This window comes from Festucalex cinctus, chromosome 10, assembly GCF_051991245.1.
Source record: "Festucalex cinctus isolate MCC-2025b chromosome 10, RoL_Fcin_1.0, whole genome shotgun sequence".
NCBI lineage: Eukaryota > Metazoa > Chordata > Actinopteri > Syngnathiformes > Syngnathidae > Festucalex > Festucalex cinctus.
This window is the reverse complement of record NC_135420.1, coordinates 17,624,640-17,646,220: the sequence shown is the minus strand read 5'-3', so window position 1 is coordinate 17,646,220 and position 21,581 is coordinate 17,624,640. Positions and strand designations below refer to the sequence as shown.

Sequence of the window (21,581 nt, the reverse complement as noted above, 5' to 3'; positions counted from 1 at the left end):
CTTTCGCTCTACTTCCCGGAATGACAGACATGAACCGATTTCATGAATCTGATCAATGGGCAAACAGCAGAAGCAGAGCAATAATTGACAGTGCCTTTTGAACTCTGAACAACCTCCCGAATTAAAACAGTTAATTGACGGAAGCCTAAAAATCGGTGACACGTTGACATCCCTGTGGTGAGAACCAGCTGCGGCATCGTCTCTCTTGCGCTGTACCACCATCAATAGGGATGTTATTTCGAAGATGACATGAGCACTGAAAAGGTCTTAGCCCTCAAAACTTGGTGTATCAGCATTTAAGAATTTTTGTTTTCCTCCAATGCATTTATAATGAGTGTCAATTATACATGAGAATATCATGGGTCCACTATACTGCAATGTAATTTGACGTCAAGATGTCAATAGAGAATATAGCACCGGCTAAAAAGCCAATAAAAAGTAGGATGTTACATGTAAAGCTCAGACTATGCAGGGTCAATAAAAGCTGTGATGGCGAGGTCGAAACAATTCTGTCTGCTCCCATCACCTTCCTGTTGTGTAATGCCTCTATAAAAGTGAGGCCATGACAACTAATAATGGGCAATTACAGAGAAATGGTCTGCCATGTTGGCACCACAAAGCAGGACTTAGGAGAGGAGACGCGAGCAAAGTGGCTGGCCAGACAGCGCAGGCTGGTTTCTAACATCGAATGGGAAAGTAATATAAACGCAGAAGGAGGGTTGTTAAAGATAAACATTAAAACACTTACAAAATCAACAAAAAAATCTTGCTGGTATTTCCAGTCTTTTAAAGCGGAAGTCAACCCAAAAACGTTGTTTACAATAATATATTCTATGTAGTTCCACCAGTCGAATATTGCGTTTGTGGAATATGAATTAAGCAGCAAAATCCACCCATTTCATGATTTCACGTGTCAGCCATTTTAACACTTGCTGTCAACATAAAATGGCATCACAGTCGCTCCGGGATCAAGGTAACGACCAATCACAGCTCACTCGTTTTCTGAAGCTGAGATGTGATTGGCTGTTACCTGAGCAACTTGATGCCATTTTCAGTCATCATAACAGCATATGGCAAAATGGCCGTCCCCTGAGATTAGAAACGGGTAAATTTTGATGCCTCACTCATATTCCACAAATACTTGACTCATTGAGACATTTTCAGCAGTAAAAAGTAAATATTTTGTTCAGAAATAATTTAATAACTTCATTATTTTTTATGTCCAATTAATGCCTTTAAAAAACAAAAATTTCCCACTTGCTGTCAACTGAAGATGACATCACCTGTGCTGGGGTAACGGCCAATCATGGCTCACCTGGTCTCTGGATTTGGTCAACAAACTGAGCCATGATTAGTCATTACCTACTTCGTCAGGACAGGTGATGTCATCTTTAGGCGACAGCAAGTGGAAAAATTAGTTTTTAACTCATTCACTGCCAGTCATTATAGAAAATTTTTACATTTCCAATACTCACGTGATATTACATTCAATAATTATATATAAACCGAATCTACCAAATAACAGAATAGACTCCCTACTTTTTGTCCCGTCCCGTTCTTTTATAATTGACAGCAGAAAAATGTAGGTTTGCCAAAATACAGCCATTTCTCCCATGGACTCTGAAACTGTGTTTATTTCCTATAAAATGGGGCAATGATGTCATCTACCGGTGGTTGGGCATCAGTAAAGTTGTTTCCAAGTTTGATATTTACAGTGGAGCATGCTCAGATTCGCCCCCATTTAGCACCGCTCTAAAAAATACAATTGACAAGTATACTTGTCAAAGGCAGTGAATGAGTTAAATGTATTAATTGTAAATGAAAAATAAAGTTATCAAATTCATTTTGGACAAAATAACTTTTTACTGCGGAAAATGTCTCAATGAGTCAAGTATCCTTTTAATCACAATGCAGTGCTTAGACTAGTGGGGACACTTGCAACATAAAGAAAAAGAAAACATGACTTTCCCTTTAAATATACTGTGTAAGAAATACAATCGACCACGTGCGCATTAGAAGCGTGCAGGCAGATGTCACAGACGTAGAAATGATTTTAAAGCCATAAACATATTAAAAAAAAACTATATATAAAACATGCCCATCTACATTTTGAGAAAGAACACACTGCTATTTATCAGTAATACTGTACTGTACATAATCTCTTGGAGATTAAGTGCAGCTATAAGAGCAATGCAGGCCTGTGGACTGTCAGCCCTTCTGGGACTCCAGCATCTTATTGTGCAGCACACCAAGTACACTCAGCGATTTTTAAGTGCACGTGACCATGTTGTTGCAAGCCGCAAATGCTTAGTAACAAGTTTTTTTTGGTTGTGCTCCAGGAGGATCACACAAGTTTTATTTGAAAAGTATTTTAGCTGCTTCTTCAAATCACAGACATTCAAGTTTTTACCTCACTGATAATGTGTGAGTTAACAAAAATGATAATTACATAATACACCAAGTGTGGATGACACCTGCAGAGGCACTAAAGTGCTGGACGGATGGCCACCTAGCTAATAGCGCCGGATGGGTCAATAAGCCAGGCAGTGTGTGCAGGATAAAAATCAATGGTGCATTTGTTGACTCCAATGCAGTGCAGCATTCTCATACTGGCTTCCGCACACAATGCATGCAAACACATCATGAACATACACAATGCACATTTTTTTCCCCCAATAGAGACGATAGAGAATAGTTCCCAACCAAGAGTAGTAATAAATCACAGATGAAATCAGGATTTGTTTTTTAAAGCTCAAGAGGAAATAGTGGCAGATGTGAGGAAAGCGACTGAGATTGAAACAAATCTCCATAATGATTGCATGCAGTAAGAGACTCCATTGTATCCACTTGTGTGGTGAATTGAGTGGAAAAAGGGAAAGTTAGCAGTTGGTTTGATTTCAATCCTTGTCATGGACAGAGAATGTCAAAACTTACTATAAGTCCGTTTGCGTGTTGCTGTTCGTTACTTTGGTCCTTAAAATTTTAAAAAGACAATGTTAGACTACTGATGTAGATGTCATGTCATTTAGCAACTTGCCACATGTAGGAATCCTTTCATCACATCACAAAATGTACAGATTTTTAGATGGAACCATTTGAGTTTATCTTGACTTTTTATTTTTTATTTTAAAAAGTAGACGCGATGAAATGATTACTGGGTTACATCCTCACTGACCGCTGACCCAAGCAGCAACCTAAGCTGGGAACTACCCCAGAAATACACAATTGTGGTCACGATGATTACAGGGGATTGTCACACCCAAGCAGCAACACAAAAACCACGCGAGCAAAGACATCACTCTTACCTTGGCAATTTGCAGCAGAACAATGCAGTGCTTGATGGACTCTACCATACTCTGAGGGGGGGAAAAAAGCCAGCAGAGCAAGGAAATAAGTAAGCAGGAACTGAAATGCAGGAAGGAAAGTGTGTTAAGTTTGGACTTACACAAGTAGTCTCCTTCAAATTTTCAATTTTCTGAAAGACAACGAGAATGCTGTTAAATCCAACAAAATACAGTAAAGAAAAAAAAAAAGAATTCACATTTGCTGACAGTAAAATGGACATTATCTCTTGTGACCTTGGGAGTCACGGGGGAGGATGTTGACTGTCGATGTGTTACGCTGACAGCTGCTGAATCTTGCACATAGCTAGCAATTCTAGTGATAACAGGCTTTAATTAATCAAACAAAAAGTATTTGTTTGAGGGATAGATTGTGTCGAAGTGAACAGTGGGCAAACTCTACTGTGAGAGTTTGCTGCTTTGGATTTCGTAAAAGAATATTTTTGATATGAAAAACCAACATCTCTTTTTGATTTATTGCGGGTCAGATTGCTTTCAGCGATTTTGGCCAGGCTTCTGATGGCCTAGCCAGCTGAGGCAAGCCTGCATTGCTGGTACTCACCCTGCGAGATTCATCCTCTTTGCAGTCCTTGATCTTCTCATCAAACAGCTGTTTGAATGACACAAATCGCAATGAGAAAAGACTGACAAGTGACTGGATGCATTTGGTGGTCACGCAGCAGCATACGGTGCAGGACAGGGCGGTCTTGAAGATTGTGCTAATACTGCTTCAGATACAGAGATATATTTTCATTTTCAATGCCTTTACTATTGCAGACTTTGAACCCTGTAAAACGCAAACAACCTTATCTTGATCGAGATTGTCGTGCAGAAAACTGTCGTTTGAGCCGCTGTTATGAATAACATCAGAACACAGACATCAGGTGAGCATGTATCAATGTATTAACTCTCTCACGTGGGTTTTGATTTATTTATTGTGTATTTTTTTGCAAATACTGTAGCAGCAGACATGACAGGGCTTGTGCAAAGAATATTCAAATGTTAGGTGAATTACTTTCACATTCAAAGCGAGCTTTCACACTGGTAACATAAGCAAAATACTTTCTGTCAAATATCATGGCTTCAAAATAAAAGGGCAAATCGAACTCAATCAACTGGATTAACTAACTCATCGGAATGATGAACTGACTGAAATTTATTATCCCTGTTGGCTTTTAACTAATAGTTTGCTTGACTTTTCTGCGTCCTAGTATATTATGGGGGCGGGAATTCATAAGCTTCAGCTTCTTTCCGCCAGCCCTTTTCTTTTCAGTTATTATATGGTGTAATTGTATGATGAAATGTTTGTTAATGACTTAACACAGCTCATACTGTGTAAACAACAGTCAAGTGTGATATGCTGCATGTAAGTGAGGTCAGCTATGTGTGTTCCAAGAGGGTATCTGCTGTCCTACCTTCAACTGGTCAATCAGAATCTGGAGATAGGCATCAGCTTCTGCAAGTTTTCTGTCGAAGTCTTGGACACTCGGTACAAATCCTGTCTCTGCCTCCTGTGATTAGAAAAAGGAAGTTAAAAAAAAGTGCAGAAGATTAATAGTGCAGCCCAGCCAAAGGATAAACAATGATGCTGCATTTGTACTTGGTATTGCACAGTAAAATTATAACAGACAGTAAGAATAATGTACACATTGTGTATCATGTCCTGGGCATGTATTCTTTGTAAATACCTATCGTGGCATACAGAAAGATCAAAAGTTCAGGAAAATCTTCCCGCAACACACTGCACTGGTCTTCATATGAGCACTACTGTTTATAACCTTACCTATACAACAGGCCAGCAGGTCTGTCTGCACTTAGGTTTCCATAAACCGAATCAAGCCAACCAAGACAGCAGAGCTGATAAGTGAGCGCGCGCAAATCGCTGCTGCACATAATTGTTGGTTGATTAAAAACAGACTTAATCCAGGCACAGAGCAATCCAGTTAGGGACAATTTAATTACATAATGGCCATTATAAGGTCATTACTAGACTAATGGCAGAGAGGATGTACTGGGGCATCTATCTGGCCTTCCTCCAAGTAGAGGGGAACCTCTGAAGACCAATGCCAAAGCGATAGAAATTCACAATACAACCAAAACATTCTGGGAAAATATGCCGGAAAATCCAAAAGGAGTTACCGTATTTTTTGTGAGTTCGGAAATACTGCACGGTACAATTTTGTGCACTGCTTCACTCCAAGTATGTCAGGCAGTACAAGGAAAAGAAACAGTTCAAGCACGAGCTGCTGATTACCTTTATAACATCAGCTGCATTTGCAAACTAATTGAAGGGAGTGCTCTGCTTCTTCGAACACACACACGCTTAGAATGGTGTTGGGGCAGAGTGAATTTCCCACCGCACCTCATGATAACAGCAACAAGAGAGTTCTGGTTGGACCAAACTTGCGCTTCTTTTTAGTTTAAAATGTCTTACCGTAACTAGACTTCTGTGTCGCATTGCAGCCAAACGTATAATCCCGCTCGGTTACGTTATTGCATCTTTTAGTGCTGTAACTAGTAAATTATTGTTGTGCATGCTAATGGCGGGAGCAGAGTTACGCCACACAACAGTTGCCATGACTACAGTTCTTGTTCTTCTGCTTCCATTTCTTCTTCTACTTTGTTTTTTAGCATGTACTTTTGGTGCATTACTGCCACCACCTTTTGCATGACACAAATAAGGTGGCCACCAGTGGTAATGCATGACTGCGCTCTAAAAAGAGAATTTTTGAACCAATTTAAGATTACAAATTGAATTGCTGACCAACTTAAAAAGAATGATAATAATAAATAAATAAATAAATAAACGCTTCAATTGATCACACACAATTTAATTAAGTTAGTCCAATTAATTATGAGTTTATTAAACTCAATACTTTGTATTAGAGTAATTTTGGATTGAACCATTGAAGCAATTTTTTTTAAAGTTTGTCAACAATTCAATTTGAAATCTTAAATTGGTTCAACAACTCTATTTTTAGCGTGTACTTTGGCAAAGACTTTTGGTGCGTTCATGCCGATGGAAAGAAGGTGGTGGTAATGGGGAAAAAAAAAAAAAAAAGTCAACATGATTAGGGAGCAAGGATTTTGGGTGCCAGTCGAAGCTCTAATTTTAATATTTACAAGTCACACTTGAGTATATCTTGTAGGGCCAGCAAAGCTATGAAAAAAAATGCCACTTGTAGTCCAAAAAATACGGTAATTTGTCATTGTGCAGGGCGTCACGCAAGATGTTAATTGAGCAACTGAAGGGGAAAAGTGTGATGATAACCATTGAGCCAGAAATGGGAATTTACTAAGTGCCTGGCTGCTTAATGACTAGCATGAAAATAACCAGAAAAGCACGCCAACAAAAGTATTCCCTCTCCATCAAGGACATAATCAAAATGTGAGTAATTTTATTTTGGTTTTAGTATAATGTTCCCTTTAGGGTGACACTTTCAACTGGAACAAATACATTCACTTCTCATTCGTATTTATTTATTTTTTTAATTACAACAACTTATGGGTCAACCAATAGCACAAAACAAATTGTGATAGTCTTTGGAAGCTCCACAGTAGCCACAACAACTCAGCTGATACGAAAACAGGAAAAAGTGCAGATTAATGTGCACAGACGAGACTTCCCTAAAAAAATACGAAAGGGAAGAAAACAATAACTCAAACAACAGAGGAAAATATATTAACGGCAAGGCTGACTGTTCCGCAGAAAATAAAAAATAACAGCAGATGTTTTGAGTCTGCTGAGCAGCCAACCGCACTTTGCACGGCATAACTCACATGGAATCCAATCATGTAATCAAACCTTAACGGCCGTGACGCTTGCTCTGATTTTGTTCCGTCGCCCTGTGCTGATGTTTCGTAGACCTGCAGGGCTTTTTCCTCCGGCTAAAGTGCATCTCATGGGGATGTGAAGAAAAGCCATGAGCAGCCAAACGCCGCCCTGTAATCTAATTTTAAAGTAAAAAGTGCACTCTTTTATAGGGAACAAAGTCTGAGTTTGCTCAGCTTCCATCAAGCCTGCGGCGAAACTTCCTCAAAGGGGCAAAGGTGCTTTCACTGTCATGACTCATGACGGGAGGATATAGGTGGCTATGTGGGAGCCTGAACAGAAATCAAAGTAAACAAACACTATTGGGGTCAATTTAGGCGATTAACTGCATCAAACACAGTTTTGTACAAGTGTTGCACATTATCAGATTAGGACTTTGTACTATTAGCATGTACTTAAAATAAAAAAAAGAAAGAAAAAAAAAAGACTTGGACTCAGAGGCAAAAAACAAAAACAAAAAACTGTTTTGCTAGCCCATCTATGCTATTTTGCATTGTGCGTTCGCATTAAAAAGGTATACTTGACTAATTTAGCCATTTTCAGCAATTAAAAGTAAACTGAAAATGACATCACAGGTGCTCAGAGCTCGGGTAACAAACAATCACGGCTCTCCTGATTTCCAAGTTTGGTCAAGTGACGTTAAACTGAGCCATGATTGGTCATTACCTGAGACCTAAGCACATGCGATGTAATTTTCAGTTGACAGCAAGTGGCAAAATGCCTAACTCATTTGCTCCCAAAAATGTATAAATACCAGTACGTTTTTTTTTTTTTTTTTATGTTTTAAGTGTCCCAAAGATGTATTTATACATTTATTTATTTTTTTATTTATGCTAGAGCATACAGAAGGCTTTGATGCAGCCTCTCAACTGCAAAGAATGGTTGCAGAAATGGTAGTTATTACACAAACAGCCAGCAGGTGGCAGCAGAGCAAAGGAGATCAACCAGGGCCATGTTGAAAAAAAGCTCAATTACTCACAATTCTAAATAGATTTGAGAAAATTGATTAAACTTAGCTATACTCTAATGCTAATTTCTGCAAAACGGAAACAGATAGAAATAAACATTTTTTCCTGATGAAAGAAGATACTTTAATCTTTGTTTTGATAGGTTCCATGTTTTTTTATAGCAATATAACAATATTCTGTGGGCCTTGCAAAATCCAGTAAAACAGCCGGGAGCGAATGGGATTGCCTCTGCGAAAATGGCTAGGAGTGAACGAGTTCAAGGTATTAATCGTACATGAAAAATAATTAAGTTATCAAAATTGGTATCGACAAAATATTAACTTCTTACTGCTGAAAATGGCTAAATGAGTCAAGTAAGTTCCGTGCTTTGGTACACAGCATATTTTTTTTGTTATATGCTTAGTATGACTAAACTTGAATGACAAAAAAATAAATACACACAAAAAAAATGTTCACTATCTGCATGTTGTGAAGTTTGCCCACCACCATCTCCCCCTGGTAATTCACATTTTTGCTCACAACTCAACACAACTACAAAGGTGCTGCTTTACACTGTAAACAAGATTTTGCAGACACGCCACATGCTCACATCTTCACAGTTTCTTAAGATACCGCCCTCACCAATGTGCCCCTGCACTCCCACAGAAGGCCGTCACATCTGAGTGCCGGTGCCACATATAGCGGGAATATATTAAAAGGAGCTTAGCAGGCATCCCGCAAAAACAGTCAAACCCTCACAACACCAGACTTGACAAACAACGCTGCTCTCACACCCTCCCCCTTCTGTATTTGTCTTTCCACGCCGTTTGCCCCAACACCGCACTGCAGCCGTTTAAGTTGTTGCTGTGATGCAGTGGCGCGTTTGTGTGCTTTACTTACAGGGTGGCGCCCTCCAATAGACATGCTGAACTAAACTACGCACATCTTGTCCATCAGGGCATTTAATCCTGACACAGGATCTTTCCTCTGCCTCATGTTGTGCTCCGTCATTTCTTCAAACAAGGCACGCAGCTCTGGTCCAAGTTAGCGTTCTTCCTCACTCTTGCCTCCTCCTCCTCTTTCTTAAAGGAACAACAAACGCTACTATTGCGCTCCACCGCAATAATCACCGCAGCAACCTTCACAGCGAGTTAGCCGCAGTTGATCCTGTCTTATCTTCGATCAGCAGGGCGTTTAGTATGACACAAACAGCCGAGTTAATCCAGGACCCTCCCCTGGCAGGAAAGGCACACTTCCTCTCACGTAGGCAGTGGAGAAAACACACCAAGCAGCAGCAAACGCTGACAGGGGCGAGCGTCACAAACGGCTGCTCCCATTGGCTGAGGCAGCCGGGGGCAGATGTTTGGTTGAGGCAGCAAGCGGCGCTCGGATTGGGAAAGGGTGGGTCACGTGGTGCGATGACAGCGGCGTGTTAAGTCTGAATGTGTGCGTGAGTGTGTGTACTAAGCAATGCTTTTAGCTCACCAGAAGGATTTGCCTCAAGGGGGTGGTGGTGGAAGTGAGCAAATTAAGTAAAAATAAACAAAAAGGAGACGTTAATATTTACGCTCTTCAATATTGATATAATCGGGAAAAAAACAACAATGCAATTTGCTTTTCAAAAGGAGAAATTTTAAAAACTGGATCACAAAAGAGACCCTTCATAAAAATCCTCCCACGTGTTGAAAACTTATTAAACCACACTTAAAGTATTCCTTACTGCTTGTCCTCTTTCTCCCACAAATAATACTTTTTTCACGTATTCAAATGATCAAGTGTAGCAAATCTGAGGTGGCTCACCTTTGCCCAACTGGAAGATGTTCCGTCATATAAGCAGAAATAATCTCACCTTTGCTACAGTTTAACATGCGTAATGTTTTGTTGTATCTTTGCATTTTGCTGTGTTTATTATTTCAGGTGTTATAATAACCACTAACTTCTATGATAGCCTATAATAACCCATCTATGGTGTTTGACATTATACGTTAGCATTACGCTAGCAGACTTTCATTAATGGTTGATCGTTCTATTGTGCGCTGTTTGATTTATGTGTCCTGCCCATATTAGAGTAAAGCTCAATTGGAGTGACAGCAAGCAGGCTTTTCTTCTTGGACAAATATGCGAGGGAGAGAGTGGAAATTAATATCTTTAACAGTACTAGTAATAAGATTATAACTCCACTACAATACTACCAAGGGAATACTTTAAGTTATTGATATTATATGCTAACTTTAAAATGTTTTTAAAACATGGTAGTGGAACATTTATTGCAAAACCCAACAACAACAAAAAACCGATCGCTTAAAAATGTGCTCTATAGCAGAGGTGTGAAAAATGAACCGCAATATTGTGGGGTTCACTATGCAAACAAAGCTGCAGAAGATGAGTTCACATGATATGTTTTAACGTTTTTACTTTTTAACATCCTGAACTGTCATAAATATGTAAAAAATAGGCCAACTTCTTTAAAATAAATTTACTGTTCACCTCTATGTTTTGATAGAGTGCTAACACTGATCATTCAAAGTCTCTTCTGAAAAGATTTATAAATGAATATTCACCAAAATGTGAACGATGTTGCACCTATTAACTATCTTCTGCAACTGTGAAGACAGTTCATCGCGTTATCCATTAGCTGTCAGAACAGTATGTGGTCCTCATTGAAGCAAGGAAAAAAAAAAATCAAGTATATACATATACATATATATATATAAATCTGTCTTACAAATGACATCATATCCATACAGACTGTGATCCTCCCAGAACCTCTTAAATTGTCAAATGCCACAGCAGCACATCGTTGTAGTTGAAAAGACCACTTTCGAAATAAGTACAGGAATGTACGTTGTCCCAGCAGTAAATTTCAAAATGCAAACACGGACAAATAAGGAATTTGCATTCACAGGCATTAAGACAAGAAGTCCCACAGCTAAAATGAAAGTATTAAATACACACACACACACACACACACACACACACACACACACACACACACACACACACACACACACACACACACACACACACACACACACACACAATGTTTATACAAACACATGCATGGCTTCCTACCCGGAGTTGGTGGGTGTGCCGCAGGATCGTTCCCTCTAAGGCGTGGATCCACTTCTCTCGCTCGTCTGCATCTCTGGCTGAGGGCACAAGCATACAAACACACCCAGTGAGCCATATTTATGACATAGACGTACTTGATCAGCAGACATTACACACTTGGACATTGAAAACTGCAGTTGGTGATAAGGCAAGCGAAAATTAAAAACAAAAAAAATAAATCTCCGCACTAATTCTGCAGACAAGACAATCAGCGCTGATGTCACATGTCTAAAATGTTTACATTTGGCTGAACTAGAGCATGACGAAGCTGCACTCTCATTGCACACGCACACAGCAACACCCTCAAACAGAATGACATTGAACAGTGACCCAAAACATAACACGGGCATAACATGTGACAGTGCTTAACACATTAGTTTAAATTCATTAGATGACTGATCTTAAAAGAGGTCACATAACATTATCAAGTGCTTTAATGTGACTTTTTCAATTTTAATTCAGTTTGTAGTTATATTTAGAACAGGAAAGAGGAATTTCACACAGAATTGACCTTCTTAAATTTGTGCTGTCTCACTGTCACTTGGCCTCTCTGAGAATTAAGGAATGAATCAAGCACGTGGAATCACTAAATGAAATTTTTAATGATCCAGAGTCCAAGTAAATAATCACAATTTCATATTTAAATCAAGAATAATAATGCTTTGCTATTTTTATTTTATTTTTCACAAAGAAAACAGTCCATTAGAAAATCTTCAATAACAGGTGTACATTTTAGCATTCAAAATATTATACCTACTGTTGTACTAATCATTGCAAAAACTAGGGATGGTTGAGTACAGATACCAGGTATCGGTATCAAGTCGATACCAGACCTTATTTTAAGGTGTTGCTACTCACGAATTGGCCGCCATCTTTTGGCTGTTTTACGATCAGGAACAAGACATTAGAAATTAGAAGAATAGAATATTGTCATTAATTTATTAGGGCTGGGTATCAATTCTAATTTCATCAATTTGATTTTGATTCACAAGAGATCAGTTTGATTTAGATCCAGTATACGCCCCACGCACACCATCTCGCTTAGCGGCGACGTTCGCATCCTCAGTTCAGAATTTATGGGGGGAAAGGGGGGGGGGGAAGAGATTAAAATAATCAATCACGGTTTTATGAATCGATATCAGGCTCGAAAAGGAAAATCGCTTTGATATCGGTTATTCGATTTTTTTAAACCCAGCCCTAAATCTTATGCAATTTTAAGAAACAATCAGATATTTTTTTTTTTCTTCTTCTTCTTTTTTTTTTTTTTTAAAAAGAAAATGTTACTCATCAAAAGAACTGAAGACAGTATTGGTGACTGGTATAAAAATTATTTTGAATATCCCTTACAAAAAACTTTGGTCATTATTAATGCTGTTAATGTAAGGGATGCCTGTGGCATATACCTAACATTAGGTGGTGGCCTAATAAATTTTACATAAACAGCCACAACATTAAGACAACACCGCAGCAGATGGATGTATGAGTTAAGACAGCTGAGCTGTGCAGAGAAGCTTTTGAACAAACGAAAGAGACAGCCAACCCACTCAGACAGCCCCTCGCTTCGCCCTCAGCCTAATAGACTCTCCAGAGGAAGAGGTTACGGAGGCTAATGTTATTTAGCTCCATTCTTGATGGAAGTAGCGCTGCGGGCTTGACATAGATTTTGTCACAGAACAATACAAGCTTTGCCCAACATTTTCATGGATTTATTATTATTTTCTCCCTGAAGGAGGAGCAGGTACATTACAGTTGGAATAGTTTAAATCGTTCAGTTAAGTTTTTAAAAACCATCTGATATGTTAATAGTTTACCGTGTTGATGCTGAGAATATAAGCACAAAGAAGCAAGAATGAAGTGGAAATAAAACCAAGTGCAATCAAACCAGTGCAGAAATTCTGCTACTTTAAGTTATTTTTAATTAATTATTATTTTCTTTTATATCAAAACTTGACTCAAAAATGTCTCAACTGATCGGATCTTTAAAGGATTTTTTTGATTAAAAATAAATAAATAAATTTAAGAGGAAAATCTACACTTCAGTTACATTTTAAATTTTGAATAATTTTTATTTTAAGGGGGAAAAAAACAAACAAACATCATTAGCAAAATACATTTTGCCATAACTATATGGGAGTGATTTCTACGTAAAGAGGTCAGTTTAGCAGCAACATTTCCATTTAAAATGCTGAGCGTCCACTGTCCTCTGTCTGTCCAAAATGCATCTGAATTATTCATCCCGCCCTTTTCTTTCCTCACGCCTCCATCTTTCCACCAGCTGATGTTTGTGTGCAGGCTCCAGAGGGACGGAAGACCTATCAACATTGCCAAGACACCACAGTGTGGTGCAATGACAATGCAGCATTTTAGGGTGAACAAAAATGCCGGGCAAATTTGTTTGTTTGGGCTGAAAGGCTCACGGGTAATCCTACTATAACAACTAGTCAAAATGGATGGATGGGGGGGAAAAAACAAAAAACAAACTATAGCCCAGGTGGGTCATATCAAAGTAAGGAACACAATGGTCTTGCTGCTGACAAAAGTGGATGGGGAAGACAGGAAGGATGGTGACGGTAGATAAGAGGAGGTGAATGAGAGTGGAGGAAAAGGGGATGCTAAAAGGCTCTCAGGTAACTCTGAGACACCGCCAGTTGAGAGAGGCTGATTAATAATGGATGCTCCTCTAAATAAGAGCACGGTAGAGACGGAGACACAATCGAAGCTGGCACAGCAGCTGAATAACAACTACACTTCTGCTTATGAGCTGGACCGTCCCGTAGGAGGCATCGTGAATTAAACCCAGAAAAAACTGAGTTAGCGCAACACAACACTTAGAAGCCTATGTATGACTTCAAAAATGAGAAAAACCCATACAGCCATATACTTATAGTACTAGTAGTGGATCCAGAGAGACGGACAATCCAGCATCCTCAGACCAACATCATTTTACCGTGACAGTGGAATCCCCTCGGCACAACATCCCATCTCTGAGCTAAAAGCCTGGCTAATGTTCGGCACATATCTCCTGCTCATTTTACACTTTTTCCTCCAGCAGGACAAGGGATGGCTCCGTGTCAAGTCTGGATATAAGATACCAGTCATCATCCAAACTAGAAATGGATGTTAGACTATTTGGAAATGTAGTGATCATTTAATAGCGTTGTCATTATTTTTGGGAATATTATTCTAAAAAGGCGCAGGAACGCTGAATGTTTTAGGCTCATGTTACAACAAGGAGCTGAATCGTACTGCCTGGATGAAATGTGCCATAGTGGAAGTCTGGCTGGACATTAGCACGGCCGCAATTTCTTCTTAAGGCCATAAACTAGTGAGACTGAATCAACAGCATCGCTGCTCGTTTCAGCCAATCAATTACGGTCAATTATCCTGAGTCCATGATAGGAGAAATGGTCATCAATAGTGTTCAATTACAACAGTGTTGGCATATCCTGTTTAGCTCATATTCTAAGACACTGGCACCTTGACATACAAGTATAAATTTATGACAATGTGCATGATTCAATATACTTGTATATCAATTTAAATTCCATTAATCTATTCCAGCCTCCAAACAACGCCACCATTTTCTATTATCAAAACAGAACTGTAAAATACTGGACAATTTAAAGAAAAGAAAAACAACTTTTTAGAAAGCGCAACAACTGTAGCAATCGCTGGCCGAAATCTCATTTTGGGGGGCTTGGCCAAGTGAATGACATCAAGTTAGGCAAAGGTTGAGCTCTACAGTGATCCTTGTGAATGCTCACATTTCACATGTTTGTCCTGTTCAATAAACTGCTGACAGTGGCTCTCCTTGCCCACATCTGAGTGCATCATTCACTGTAAATTAATTGTTCCTTTTTCTTTTCATCTGCAAAACTAATTTTGGCTTGCAACACAGACCACACAAAAATTCTAAGTCAAGGTACCACTGTAACTAACAAAAAATGCACAGACAGGTCCAGACTGTGTTAAGATTCTGACAGGCGTTATCACTCCCTGACTTTCAACATAGTTTTGCACGATTACTTCCATCCTGAAAATGTCTCAACCTAATAAAACAAAACTGATAGCATAGTCATACTTCCACAGTCAACAATGGGCGGACGTGCAAGACTGCACATAGCCCTCTCTCTATCACACCTGACTAAACAATCTACCTTGCATAGCTCAAAAATGCCCTTGAACCACTGCAACAAAACCAATAAGCCCGATGGACACAGGACACGCCCTCTCGCCTCTCCGTCTTTTCCCCTGTACTGGAGTTGACATGCATGTGCTTTTCTCCTTACCCTTCCGTTTGTAGAACCACAGCATACAGCTTCGGAACACAGACATGGGAGTGGGCATGGAGGAGGTGAGAGGGGTGGGGGGCCCATGGACTGTGGCGGGTGGCTGCTGGTGATGAAATGGGAGGTGAGGGCAGTGAGAAGAAAAACGTACACCAGTGGAGGGATGGGAACGACAGATGTAGAAAGAAAACGGGATGGCTGCTAGCTCAAAACCTGCCGGGGGTGACGTAAGGAAAAAAAAGTGCCCGAGGGAAAGGTTGGCACGACTGGGAGGTGGTGATGCCGTTGCCGGGAGCCAATCCCGTCCTACGGTCGGGCGGACTGGTTGTTACGGTGCCAGCAGTGAAGGGCGAAGAGACCTGAGCTCAGCTTCCAGCTCAGCAGTATTCCATTATTATTATTCCCACAGGCGCAGCTGCAACACACGCAAGCAGCAATCTTCGCGCTTAGTCGCAGGCAGGAGTGCTGAGGAAAACGGATTCCTTCCTTGTTTGCCGTTTCCGGAATCTATTCGGTGGGCAGTGGAACAAAATCGCGTTTATCCAACTTGGTGAGGTTAGGAGACGTGGCGGATGGGAGAAACGCTTCAAATTCCTCATCACACTTTTGACTGTGCACGCTTCCTGGCATTAGACAAGACTGACCCAAGTCTTTAATAAGGCGGGGAGGGAAAGGGAGGGGGGGCGAGCGAGTGAGACGAACGGGGCAAGCGAGCAGCAGCTATGGAGGAGACCACAGAGGAAAAATATCCAGGGATGGAAAAAGACAACGTGAGACGGCCAAATTAAAAGCAGGCCAGCTCACCTTGGAAATGGAAAGTCTTCTGGTCCACTGTGATGGTGAACGTGCTGTCGTCCTCGTCATCGATGCCGATCACAGCGCCCTGGGAAAGAAAGCATGCGAGTCAGACCGACAGAGGGACAGACGTCACACTTCACTTTCCTTCCCTCTCCTTTCAGAATTACCTCGACTCCAATCTCAACACCTTCAAAAACGGTTCATCTCCTCTTGCCATATCTTTCACCCTCACACACACACAAAAGCTCTGTGGCACACGCATGAGCGCAGGGGAAAAGTATGACGAGGAGGAGGTGGGATTTGGGAACGCAGAGGAGGAGAAAGGCAGGGAGGGGAGGAGAGGAACGGACACACAAGGGACAGGCAGCCAACAGATTAAAAAGGACTGCAGAGGAACAAGACTGCTGGCAACATTACAGGGTGTGTGACTCACAGCTGCCTGCTTACTGCACAAACCAAGGAAGAAACTGTAAATCGACAACTTCTGAGGGCTTGACATGAACTCAGACATTTAACGTTTTATTTTACATGTTCACTACTACCAAGTAAAAAACTACACCAGATTTCCACAAAACCTAATTGTTATATGCTGGTACAGCTCCAGGAATCTTTTTTGCCTCAATGTCAAGTCTTTCTCTTTAGTCGTTTTGCAGTTAGCAAATGTTTATTAACGCACATTACCGCCACCTACAGTTTTGGACTTGAATTCTAACTACAAGTCAAACTTTGTGGACAGTAAAGGGGAATTTCTTTTTTGGATGCTGGATAACTCATTCACTCCCAACTATTTTCACTGAAGCAACTGGATTGTGACTGATTTTGTAAGGCCCACAGAATATTGTGTTCTATTGCTAAAAAAAAACTTGGAACCTACAAAAAGAAAGATTAGTCTCTTCTTTTATAAGTTAAAAAAAAAAGGAAAAAAAAGTATATTTGTATCCGTTTCCATTTTGCAACAACTAGCATTAGAATGGAGAAGTTTCATCATTATTCACAAACCTGTTGAAAACACTGGGGAAAAGAAAAGAGCTTATTTTAACATGGCCCTGGTTGATCTCTTATACTCTGCTGCCATCTGCTGCCCTTTTGTCATAAATACCATTGCTTTAAGCGACCACTTCAGATCAGAAGCTGCATCAAGGCCTTCTGTGTGCTCCAGCATAGAAAAAACATAAAAACGTATAAATATGTTTTTGGTAGGGAAGGAATAGGTATTAAAAAACGTATTTATAGGTTTTTGGGTTTGAATAAGTTAACATCAATGTCTGTTCTTCAAGCGCTTTATAAATAAAGTTGAGTTGAGTTGAATAAATATAGTTGCTTGCTAGCGCCCAACTGATTCATCTTGAGCTTTTAAAATTGGCTGATGTTTTATTTTATTTTTTAAAATGGGTTGTAACCACCCCCACATATTAAAACTTTACAGAATTGTTGCCAATTTTTCTCTCTGGTGTAAAGTTGAGAAAAAAAACAAAACACATCTTTATTGTTATAAGAATGAAGTTATATAAAACTTAATTAGTTATCGGAAATTTGTTATAGCAAAAATTGGAATCCGCATTAGACTGGGGAAGAAAAAATAAATAAATTGTCAGGCCTTTGTACTTGTACCACAGAGTATTAAAACAAATAACACAAGAACCACAATGGCAGCGGGTGAGTGAGTTATGTATGTGAAGGTGTATTTTGTCACAGAGGGACCTTGTGCAGTTCACAAAAGTGTAAAAATGCAATTCTGCACATTCATTTACTAGTTGACGTTGTCGCTGTCCCGGTTATCGTCCGCGCACACCCATGCACCCCGCCATCAAGGAATACGTTTTATCACACAATAACCTGTGTATAATTTCAATTAAATGCACTCGAAAGCAGCATTTATAGTGAGGTAAAAAGATTATGCTGCAAAAGGTGAAAGAGAATATTCATTATGTATTACTCATGCAATGGAATGGAATAATATTTACTTACAATACGCTTGACCCAGTAAACAGTTCAGTGAAATAAGTCGGCACATAAAGAATGTTTCCAATCCTAACCATAAAGGACCGACTCATAAATTTTGATGAATAAATGACTGCAGGGCACAAAGTATTTGACTTTGTTAATCATTTATTGAAGGGCAATAATGTAGTACTCTGAACTGTGACCTGTTTCACATCGATGGTTTGTTTATGTTGTTGATGTACGTGTGATTTGGGAGAGCGTGAGGCCGCCAAAAATAACACTTCTTGCTTCATTCACGGCTGTGCATTTCAAGAAGTCCAGACGAAAGAGATAACGCTGTTAAAAGACGAGATTGTCTTCTCCAAATTGGCAGAAAATATGCAGAGCGGCGCAAATTGCTTTAACAAAGAATTATCTGTTATACTCTTGTCAAGGATATGTGGCAGGACAAAACTGTTACTCTCTCCACTCAAGCAAGTTGAGGGTGGTATTTTGCAATGACCGAATTGCAGTGAATTTGTGTAAACTATGCGCATATCATGTTGCATATTTCCACTGGAATCTATGTTGAATCACTCCCTCAATGTTCTGAACTTGGACTGATCCTTTGATTACACAATGATAGTTAGCACACTGTGAACTACTCCCATCTAGTGGCAAAATATCAAAAAGCACAACAAAATCACAAGGCTGTCAAATTGGACAACTTTGGCTCAATACCGAAGGGGGTGTGTTTAATCGTTTGGGGGCCCGAGGGAAACCAAGTCATGGGGCCCCGCACATCTGTGTATTACAAAATGATATGAAAATGATATACCAAGCATTTGTGGCTTAGAAGTTTTTTCCATACTAATATTTACTACTAAAACTGACTTAGGGTGTCACAACTGTGTTCGCACAAATTAGTGATGGAGTATGGCGTGTTCTGGCTTACTTACAAGTTTAGCTTACATTTCCATCATAGGAAGTAAGCCGAGGACACTTTCATTACAGTTTATAGAAGGGTGTATGCAAATAAATCTGGCAGCACAATGAAGGCCTGCACAACTGTTTTAATGTGTATAAGTAACACATTAATTTGACACATTTGCTTATGAGATGTGTCTGAAATATTTTCAAAACAAAAACTTAAAAAAAAAATTGTCTACCAGAAACTGATGTATTAATTTCCGCCAGAGCAGGGCTTTTTATGTATGTATGTATTTATTTATTTAGTCAATTATATGCAGAATTTCACCATTTCTGGTCCCTAACCACTTCAAGTAGCAGGTCCAGCATACACAATAAATATGTTTTACCTTCTATTTTATATATTTTACACAATGTGTAGTGCTTCTCAATTATTTTTATTTCCCCCAGGTAGAAGAAAAATATTTAACCCCTCCCCCAATTCTCCACTGCAACTATAAATAGTACCATTTGTCTATAAAAGTATTTTAAGTACACTTCTGCAGAAGAGCTAATACTCCTTGCGCACTCTCTGACAGTCAAAGTGCCACTCCCACCTACTCTAGTGGATGCACAATTACATTTTGTTTCTCTTTTTAAAGTTCCCAGAGTCTTCCCCCCCCCCCTCAAGTTCACTACTCCGCATCCATGTTTAAAGCTTGAAGTCACGAATCACATGTTTTTGGCATCTCATTTTCTCAATTGGTCAATTTAATGAGGACTCATGACTCGCCCGACTGCTGTCGTCACCTGACTATAACTTCATGAAATGTGGGATAAACAGGCCACACAGTTTTCATACATCTTCCCGGGTCCTACAGTACAAAAAGCAAGTTGGCTGTCAGTGCCAAAATGACAATATCTGTTATTAGGGTGTGTTTGTTTAGGCTCCCTGTGCCTGTAGTTGCTTTCCCTCGTCTTCTTGTAACACTTATTTTTTTTAGGAACACCACGACAATTATACAATTTTTGGATGATAATTATTTGGGGTATGTTTTATGCAGTGTGTGTGCAATTGATTCCATTCACTTGGAAAAAACTTACCCTAAGTCGCACACAGCCTCTTCTGGACCCTCGCATCATCTTGTCCTTTGACTGAAAACAAACAGACCAACTCTGTATTTACAAAACAGAGTAACCATAATCCATGCGTAACCATTGTCTTGAATTGAAATCCAAGCTGAACTGGGTTTAAATGGTGATGATGCGTGCAAAAAGGGCGACCGCCAACACTGACCGGGACTACTCGGAACAATTTGAGGTCTTCGTGACTTTTTCCTGCTTTTTGTCATGACAAAGCTAGTAGGAGGTATGCTTTCTGTCAAGGAACCGCAAGGAAAAGTTAAGTATTTCTGGTGGATTAGATCCAACGTGCACCACTTGCAGACACAAACCAGGATTCATTTGCACTCAGGTTAAATTTCACAATGGAAATGTTGACACAAAAGCATGCTTCTGTGCGATTAATCCCGACATAAATTTACATAACACACATATAGGCACTATCCCAGATCTTGTAATTATCTGGCAGGTTATACTGTCGTCCAATGTGCGTATTCGTCATTGTTATGCTATTTATACTTAACAAGTAATGTTAGCTACCAACTCCTCCCACTGTCTCTCTCATCAACAGTCAAAACAACTGGTACGTTTAGTCCGTTCACACGTCAATAAATAGTCTTGACAAACATAATTCCGTCTCGCTGCCACTCAAAACACTCAAATGTCCGCTGCAATGTCGCCTCGGTGTTAAAAATGTTTACGATTTGCGATTGTGCTAACAATGTAGCTAAGCGGAAGTATGGCAGAAATGCTGCCACCGGATTGGTCAGATGGACGTCACGCAGCAACGTGATTGGTCCATGTGACGATCCGTCACCGAGCAGACTCGCCTGTTGGTGCCCGAGACTCCCCAACTCCTGACAAACACCGAAGGGCCTCAGCACATCCAGCGACAACTTCTACCACCGCCAACCCCAGCGGAACGCTCCAGTGCAACGAACCGGTGAGAACCGACGTACCGTGTAGTAAGACAGCAGTCCGGCATTGTAGTCCAACACAAACCAGCGGTACTGCCAACCTTTCATGACGTTTGTCCACTTGCTCAGTGGCCCTTCCATGATAGACGCCATCTTTACAACGCCGACGACTGGGAGGAGTCCGATATGCTGCGCAGTGACGTCACGAAAAAAAAACCCCCAGCTGTTACTATCAATAAAGTTAATTGCAACCTGGTTGTGTTTGTGGGTGAATGCATTTTTATTGAAACGTGATACCAGAGTATATTTATAAAATAAGTGTTTTATTACAAAGTGTATAAACACCCCTTGTTAAATATTTTTTGCCTATCAAGTTCATCTGTCAAACTGTT

The 21,581-nt window shown here is 39.9% G+C and overlaps 1 protein-coding gene and 1 long non-coding RNA gene across 6 annotated transcripts in view; one reads left to right on the top strand and one right to left on the bottom strand.

Annotated features, from left to right (window-relative positions):
- osbpl9 (oxysterol binding protein-like 9) overlaps nucleotides 1-21,385 on the bottom strand; it is a 29,433-nt gene extending 8,048 nt beyond the window's left edge. The window contains exons 1-9 of one of the 5 annotated variants that reach the window (XM_077533902.1): nucleotides 21,232-21,385; nucleotides 20,255-20,305; nucleotides 16,325-16,403; nucleotides 11,193-11,269; nucleotides 4,757-4,852; nucleotides 3,904-3,951; nucleotides 3,446-3,475; nucleotides 3,306-3,356; nucleotides 2,935-2,973 (exon numbers count right to left, since the gene is read on the bottom strand). In XM_077533902.1, coding sequence (XP_077390028.1) covers nucleotides 2,935-2,973; nucleotides 3,306-3,356; nucleotides 3,446-3,475; nucleotides 3,904-3,951; nucleotides 4,757-4,852; nucleotides 11,193-11,269; nucleotides 16,325-16,403; nucleotides 20,255-20,305; nucleotides 21,232-21,342 — 582 coding nt within the window. In that variant the 5' untranslated portion in view covers nucleotides 21,343-21,385. Of the gene's footprint in view, nucleotides 1-2,934; nucleotides 2,974-3,305; nucleotides 3,357-3,445; nucleotides 3,476-3,903; nucleotides 3,952-4,756; nucleotides 4,853-5,775; nucleotides 5,899-9,020; nucleotides 9,388-11,192; nucleotides 11,270-16,324; nucleotides 16,404-20,254; nucleotides 20,306-20,447; nucleotides 21,008-21,231 lie in introns of those variants that run through there. The other 4 variants (XM_077533905.1, XM_077533904.1, XM_077533906.1 and 1 more) reach the window with 4 other exon arrangements.
- On the top strand, nucleotides 20,392-21,440 carry LOC144026852 (uncharacterized). The gene is made up of 3 exons (XR_013285320.1): nucleotides 20,392-20,551; nucleotides 21,000-21,215; nucleotides 21,319-21,440. It is a non-coding gene; the product is annotated as an uncharacterized LOC144026852 (long non-coding RNA).
- Nucleotides 21,441-21,581: the final 141 nt, after the last annotated feature.